At 35.6% G+C, this 8,337-nt stretch overlaps 1 protein-coding gene across 1 annotated transcript in view; it reads left to right on the top strand.

The window, feature by feature from the left end:
* The first annotated feature begins 6,677 nt into the window (after positions 1-6,677).
* LOC132137730 (neurogenic locus notch homolog protein 1-like) overlaps positions 6,678-8,337 on the top strand; it is a 50,731-nt gene continuing 49,071 nt past the window's right edge. Inside the window, exon 1 of the mRNA XM_059547618.1 lies at positions 6,678-6,991. Coding sequence (XP_059403601.1) covers positions 6,934-6,991 — 58 coding nt within the window. The 5' untranslated portion in view covers positions 6,678-6,933. The remainder of the gene's footprint in view (positions 6,992-8,337) is intronic.

Raw genomic sequence — 8,337 nt, 5'->3', positions numbered from 1 at the left:
TAAGAAGAATTTTATTCTTAAGAATGTTTCGTGAATCCAGCCCCAGGGGCGTAGCCATAATTTCAGAAGTGACAGAAATGTCAAATACAATCATTTTATGTATGTAGCCTATGTATTATCATAATTATTATAAATTTTTATTTTTTACAAGGAATTCTCTTTTTCTCTAATTAGCTGTAAGAAATCAAATACACTGCTGGACAATAATCAATAATTTGTAATCAATATTTTTTTTCCTAATGGCAATTTTATGATTGTTTTATATACTACATTTAATTAGCAATTATTTAAATTTTCTGCACAGAATAAGGTAGAAAATATACTATATAGTTTCTGCACTGTAATAAATGTACGTAAATTAGAACTGCATCATTCATAAATTTTTTTTTTACGTTTCATCAGTTCATTCTGCTATTTATTCAGTTTATCTGCAGATATAGCCTGGCACGTCTAAGAGAGCGAGATCACTTCTCTTTCAGTGTGAAAACTTCTTTATCTCATTTTCACAAAATAAAATGCTATAGAAGCTATTTAACTTTTCCTCTCCATCAGTGAAGGATGATTCTGAGAGAAAACGAACGCTTCAAGCATCTGATTATCAGATAAACCTTGCGCTCTTATTTCAAGGTCGTTGTTAATGCTGTGGTTATTTTATCGGTTTCCTCCGAACATTCGGTCGGTGAGATGCAGAGAGCCACTGACAAACTACAAAAAAGTAAAACTACTTCACTTTAGTATTGCTGGCCACGAATCCACATTCCACATACCATACCACATTCGATTCTTAGCGTTTTGAATCGATTACTGTCCGAGATCGGCGATTCACAATTCAAAAATAATGTTTCAAGATCGATGCATATGCATCGTCAGGGTTTGTAATCAATGCATCGAGAAAACAAGTGAATCGTTACACCCCTACTTTGTACTGTAGTGTTTTTCCATTCTTTTTTTGTCTTCTGAATTTGATAATTCTATATTATGTCTAAATAATATCTAAATCTTTGCTCAGCATGGTGACAGGTGGAAATCTATCTGAAAAGAATGCTATCATATATTTACAGATCAAAACATGAGGTATGTCGACCTCACATGTTGGTCTTTAAATGATCAAGGATGCAACACAGAGATTGGTGAGAGTTAAGAGAAATGGGGCGACATGGGGTCTGCACCACACACTTTCACACAACCTCCAACAAACAAAAGGGGGAAGTACCTCTGTGTGACTGACCCAAAGCAACTTCCTGTTTGTGATTGTGTAGCCAAAAACAAAGCCTGTAAGGGTACTGTCCTGCAGTTACAGCTCTATGGTGCATAACATGTGCACTGGGTGTCTGTCCACACGCTGTATCTCTGTACAATGCTGGGAAGCAGCTGTGGCCTCTCCAAAACAGACAAGCCTTTAGAGCAACCAGCCGGTAAACATATCACATGCTTTCTGGGTCGAAATGTTGGGCTAAATTAGAATTTTACCATTTGCGTCACTCTCATCTTCCCTTTTCCAACACATGAGTTCTACATCTACCAGTAGCCCATGTCTTAAAGTCTTCTCATATTTCAAACAAGAAGCCAGACATCTATTGTGAGAAGAATCCAGAGGAGCAGGATGCATAAATCAATCGCTGATTCACTAAGGAAGCTATTAGACTACAATAGAATCACAATAGGACATTGTAGTAATTTTTGGTGGGCTGTCCTCCAGCAACACCAGAAATCCTTATATGCAGATCCCACAGACAGCCTTGACACTACAATGGCAGGATTCATTCTGTAGAACAGGAGACATCAAATAAACCTGGTACAAAGTGATTTAGACTGCATGCAAATGTTCACAAGTTTGGTGCCATTACGATTTTCCATATTGAAGCTAAACAATAACGTAAAATAATTTTTATGGCCCTTCTCCTATTCAGCATACATCAGTATAGGCGTCAGATTTCTCAGTTAGAAGACTGAAGGTGGTGATCCATAATTACCTCTATAACAGGACCTGCAGTGGAAAGTATTAAGTAAATACTGTAAATTATGTCCTGATTTTTGGCACACAGTAATAAAATCTTTGGCACATCCTAAAGCTCTTTACACCTATGACCCTCTGTGAAGTGTTTGGTGATTAGTAACATTTTGCCAGAGTGTGAACATAGCAAGAGACACCTTCACTGGCCAGGTGCCCCACCTGTCTGTCCGTTTAAACCAAGGTCTTTCTCAATCTATGCCTGCTAATCTCTCTCTATTTATTAAAACAAAGAGGGGAGAGGAAATTAACTGTGAACTGGTCTGATATCTTTGTCCAAGTGTTTTCTTCATGCAGGACATTCACACAGTGCTCTGTCCATTATCTGTCCTTGACCATTTCAGTGACTTCTCAACCACACTTTTGCCTCCTCAGTGCTAAAGTGTCAAAAGTTCAACGTTTTAAATGCATATCTCAAATTTTTCTTCCAATAAATAATTTTCCATTAATCTTCCATTAAATCATTTCAAATGTGACCGTAACAATGAACATACTTTTGAAGACAATTGTTTCTTTGCTATTAATATGCAAAAATAAAAATAGTCTCACAATCAGCCTCAAGTTGCTTCAAACCTGTATGAATTGTGGAACACATAAGAAGATATTTCAAAGAAAGTTGGTAAACAAACCGTTTTTGTCACCACTGACTTCCATTTTATGGTCCAAACAAACAAATAAATAAATAAAACATTATTACAATTTTTATAGTTTATCAACACCACAATATGTATTTTCATTATTTTTAGAAGATGGGGTTTTTCTTTCTTTTAAACAATCAAATTTATGCATAAAAATCACTATGGTAACATATCACCTTTAACATTACTTTTACTGTATAAAACTTTTCCCGACTGTCAGTTTAATGTTTTTATAAATAATATATCATTGTTGCTAATGAACAGAATGAGTCCCAAAACAATTGTGGGAAACATTGATTTTTATCTCTGATATGCCTCTTATGAACAGTACTCCACACTAGAGTTTTATTTCCACTACAATGCAATAATTACTTTGCATTATGTTACTTCCATATTCACTCATTTATCAATAAAGCCTAGTATAGCGTGAATAAAAATGGATGTCCATAAAAAGAAACCTGCACTAGTTTAGAGGTCGGCGTGGTGATATTTATCTTTATATGTTTACAAACAAGCATTGTAAGTCATAAAGTATACTGTCAGACATTTTTGGAGTGCTAATGTGAAGAACAATATTTTGAATGTGTTCAAGTGGGCCATTTAATACCATTTGAGTCGCTTTCTAGTGATACATGTAATAGCCTTGATGGATTATCCTGATACATAAAACCTCCATAAATATCCAGTTAGAGGGTCTTTAGTCATAGAAAACTGTAGAAGCGCAGTGCCAACTGGAATGTTGTGGTTTGTTGGGTTTCACTTGATCCCCCACAGATATGCACACGTCTACAACAACAGGCTCTACTCACAGGAGAAAACCTGCTGTTCTTTTTAGCATGACATAACATGACATACAACACCACAAATGCTTTTTAATAGACTCAAGGAGCACATTTGGTTCAGGAATTTTAGGTTATTGGTGTTTCATGACTTCCTTTTTATTTTGGATTAAAAAATGGAGGATTTTAAACGTGTATTTCCCCCAATAATTAACATTCTGTCATCATTTACTTACCCTCAAGTCTTCTGTTGAACTCAAAAGATATTTTGAAGAATGTTGACAGTAAATAGTTGATGGTAGCTATTGACTTCCATAGTACAGAAAAAAAATACTATGGAAGTCAATGGCTACCATCAGTTGTTTGGTTACCAAACCTGTAAAATATTTCCTTTTTTTTTGTTGTTGTTCAACAGAAAAAAAAGAAAAACATTTGGAACAACTTGAGAGTTTGACAAAAGTTTTCATTTTGGATTGACTATTGATTCAGTAAATAAACAAGGTTTATCCACGTTCTTCGAATTGATTCATAAGAGTAAAAGAGTCACATTTTAAATGGATTCTTTAAAAGTGAGCTGGCTGGTGTAGGAGTATTTTAAAAACACATGGACTTAAGACAGGCTGCTTACTTGACAAAATGAAATACATAAATTGAAACGCAAACAAAAGTCAAAAACTGCAAGCACATGCAGGTGCAAGATAGGATGTCAGTTCTCATGCTTTGATACCAGCTTTGAGTGTGGGAAGTGTTTCTGCATGTCCACACACAAATCCAATTATCTCCTTATCGTGAGCACCTCCTCTACAGCCTGTTAGATCTCGCTGGCCCTCAGGTCACACTACATCTTGAGACATTTCCCCCGCACCCTCACCTTGCCTGAAGACTTTTGAAATACACACACAAATACACAAACACACACATACAATGATTTATGGAATACCACAAGGAATTGAAACAAAAAACACAGCCTGCGGGTGCTAAAATATGCAAGTCACACCCTTTGCTTACTAACTTGACAAATATAGCAGTCTTCTTATTGTGTTATTATGCTCCAAGAAGGTAAAATTATTCACATTTCCTTTCTCATCAGTACAACTTTAGAAGAGTTTATGAATCTTCGAAATGTGAACTTGTCTCATATTTTTGTCCCAGTGTTTATTTATTTATTTTTGCAGGACATAGACAATAATTGCTCTTTCGATTATCTATCTTTGACCATAAAAATAATAAAAGTGCAATCCAGTCAGTTCCAGTCATTTAAATACATCTCTTATCTAATCGAATGGGGTAAATACTGAAATGCAAGTGCAGATTTAAGAGTAAATAATCAGGCATTGTTAAAAAATTTTTTTAATATGAGTGGTTTGTCTATTCATAAAATACATTTGTTCTCTGGTATTTCTTTTTTGAAGAACTAAACATTATCTGGTATTCTGGAGAAAAAACATGTTGATCAATGTAACTGTGTATGACTAATGCAACATTGTAAATGCATCCTCCCCTTCATAACGGCTGCTTCTAGTGCCTTTTCCTAACCTGTCATAACTTGAGTGCTTATTGGCCGAGATTAAATGTAGTTAACTTGGATGTACTTAATGCTGTATGTGGTCTCAAGCAGGCTTACTACAAGTCTAGATCATTCACAGTCTGAATAGAGGTGCTTTATTCAGTGTCTGGAGTTGATTCTGTCAAATATTATTGCAGCATAACTGCAAAGCATGTCCGTTTCTTCTTTCCCTGATACCCCAAATATCTGCTATATTCCTCCTGTGGTTCACAGCTATGGAGCACAGGGACTTTCCAGTTGTGTTTAGAGAAAGTAAGAATGTGAAGAACCTTTGTGTGTTGTTGTGATTCATCACTGCATGTTCAGACTTTATATTGCACAAAAAAGAAAAAAAAAAAAAAACAGATTGCAGTGGCCTATTTTTGTAGGTCCATGGAGTTGAAATTAGGACATGACTAGAGTTCTCACCTCTTAATCAAATTAAGACTTTTTCCCTTTTAAAGTTTGTTGTCATGTTTATGCTTATTATACTGGGCAGTGTCAAAAACAAACTTTAAGGGCAATATTTTAACCATGAACAGATTAACACAAGCATTTGTACCTTGTCTTGAAGGCATAGAAACTATGCACCCTGCATTTATGTTATATGCTTAAACTGAATCAGTAAATTGAAATTAATTTCACATGAAGTGGCTCTCTCGTGGTTCTCTGTTTATCAACAGCCACCTCTAGGATGGTTACACACTACAGAGCAACTACAATGTTTGCAGAGGGAGTAATTCCAAACTGGACAGATGTAGAATATAATATAAACTATAACTATGTTTACATTATATTGATTTTAAATGTTCGGAGCATTTTTCAGTAGCCCCTGACTGCAAAACACAAGATCCAGGGGACGTGGTTGGATCAACATCTATAGGGGGTGGAGATTGGTAGGTTTAGCGGTGGAGATGGGTGGGTTTAGGAATCAGGGGGTGGAGATGGGTAGGTTTAGGTATACAGTATGTAAGGTGGGATATATGTAATTTGGATCCAGCCACGCCCCCTGGACCTTGTGTTCTGCAGTGAGGACCATCTTGCATTTTTGGTTAATTTTGGTCCCTAAAATTGGTTTACAACTTTCTGAGCATAACAGTCTGACTCAAAACTGAATCAGAACAGAACACAAATGCAGTTTGGCAAGCCCCAAACCACAGCATGCTGCAAACTGTATGTTTTTTCAACCCCAAGGGCAGTGTATTAGTAACAGTCAAGCATCACTCATGCAAATAAAACTGAGAAAAAACTGTAGCCTTAAACTATGTCTACACATGATGGATAATAAATAGGGTATGCATGTTACGGTGGGAAGAGTTTTATATTAATTGTCAAAATTTTATTAGTTAGCCTATCTTAAAAAATAGCACTTGAACTTTCTGCATTTACTTGCACCATCAAAAAAAAAAAAACACACACACAAAAAAAAAAACAAAAAAAAAACACATTGAAATATTTTTCTTTATTTTGGCAGATTGGCTCCCCTATAGGTGCAGTGTAGGCTTTGATCAAGGGATCTATGTAAAACTATTTCATTCGTTGTCTTTACATGATGACTGAAATGTTAGGCTACTGCAGTATTGGTGCTGAGATTTTCCCGCTTACATGCTTTAAAAATCCCCAACCGAGTTGAAAGAAGTAGGCGTGTTTTTCCCACTGCCATTTTTCAGAAAGTTTGTCAAGTAAATGAATAGCTAATGCTCGAGCTCGTGAAGTGCTGTGGCGGAAGGAGCGTCTGGATGAGAGCAGGAGAATGAAGCCTTGAATACATGATCTCATTCACTCAGCTCAGACTGCACGAGCAGCACCGGAGTGCACGAGGACAGGACAAGCACAAGTGCTGTTTCTGGATCTATTTTTATTTTTTATACTTGCGTGAATCATTTCCTTTCCTTGAACAGACCAATGTTGGATATATTTTAAGCCTGCGTCGAATCCCACAACTATCCATAAGAAGGAATGCATCTTTTCCTCGTGAAACTAATTCTTCAGATATCACTCCTTACTTGGACGCAAGGTAGGCTACTTTTCATTGGAAGATGCTTTCTTTATTAGCTGCAAGTCGCAATTTCTGCTGTCAATAACATTATTATTAACATTACTGCTGATAAATAGTCTTCGTTTATTTCCGACATTTATTGTAAAATTAAACACCTCGTCCGAGAAGTCACTTGTTGCGCACTGATGTCAGTAGCCTATTTCAAACGGCAGAAAGAGCAGACGTGATAAATCGTTTGGTATTCTGTAGACTGAAGTTTAACTTTGTTACCTGTAATTGTATAACACAATTATTTATCAAAACTATGTTGGACTGAGACTGCTAACTTGCCGCTGGTTTTATTCCAAAGCAAAATATAAATGTTCACCCTTTTAGTAGCTACACTAAAAGTTGGCTACCTTTCCTATTTGAACGCATCAGAATGGGTTTTTGAATCAGTCAAACACATGGCGGTTTCGATACTACACTAGTGTTCTCACAATGCAGTTGACTGAAGTTCCAACACTTTTGCAGTGAGATGCTACCCAACGTAGCTGTATTTATGGCAAGCCGTTTGTATTCCTTGCAATTTGTATCTAGTTTTGTTACCAGTAGCCTCCTTTTTTTAAATAATCTAATAGTGAGTAGTGTCTTCTGCAATTTTTTTTAGTAACTATTATTATTCGTATTCCACTAGTGGCACACTCTGACAGTTGAGTTTCTTCAAAGTATTTCTTTCATTACATACTTATACTTATTCTGTTGCTTTTCGTCAATTACCAAATAGTGACAAGTAGCCTACCTATTTCATTTTTACTCACAATCTATTCACTTCTGACTAGTATTCATTCCAGTTGTTGCGGGTACCTCTTTTATTCTAGTAACTATTCAAATTGCAGCATTTTTAATCTTCCCTAGTACTAATTTATTTATTAGAAGTAGTATAATCCAATTATTCATAAGTATTTTTTCTTAATTAGCCATTGTATGTGACACACAAAAATGCTTTTAAGATAAGAAATAGTTCTAGTGCCTAATGAAATAATCACTATTGTAAAGTGTACTATAGCATATAATGAATAGGTATTAGTGAAATAATATAATAAAATTATATATATATATATATATATGTGTGTGTGTGTGTGTGTGTATACTAGTCACTTTGAATTGCTTACTAGTAATTAAATATAAGTACCATTATAGACAATAAGGAAAAGTAACATAACAGATATTAAATGGTTTTAAGGAATAAATGTTAAAAGAGCTTGCCATATTACATTCCCCAGAACAGCTGCAGAATGAAGACGTTCACAGCAGTGTGCTGTCAAGTCCCTCTGTCCACAAACATCACTTTAAGGTGTTAGGAGTCACACTTTCTTTCTGGG

The sequence above is a fragment of the Carassius carassius genome, chromosome 4 (genome assembly GCF_963082965.1).
Source record: "Carassius carassius chromosome 4, fCarCar2.1, whole genome shotgun sequence".
In the NCBI taxonomy this organism is placed as follows: Eukaryota; Metazoa; Chordata; class Actinopteri; order Cypriniformes; family Cyprinidae; genus Carassius; species Carassius carassius.
Note: the sequence above shows the minus strand (reverse complement) of the source record. Positions and strands in the feature narration are given on the sequence as shown.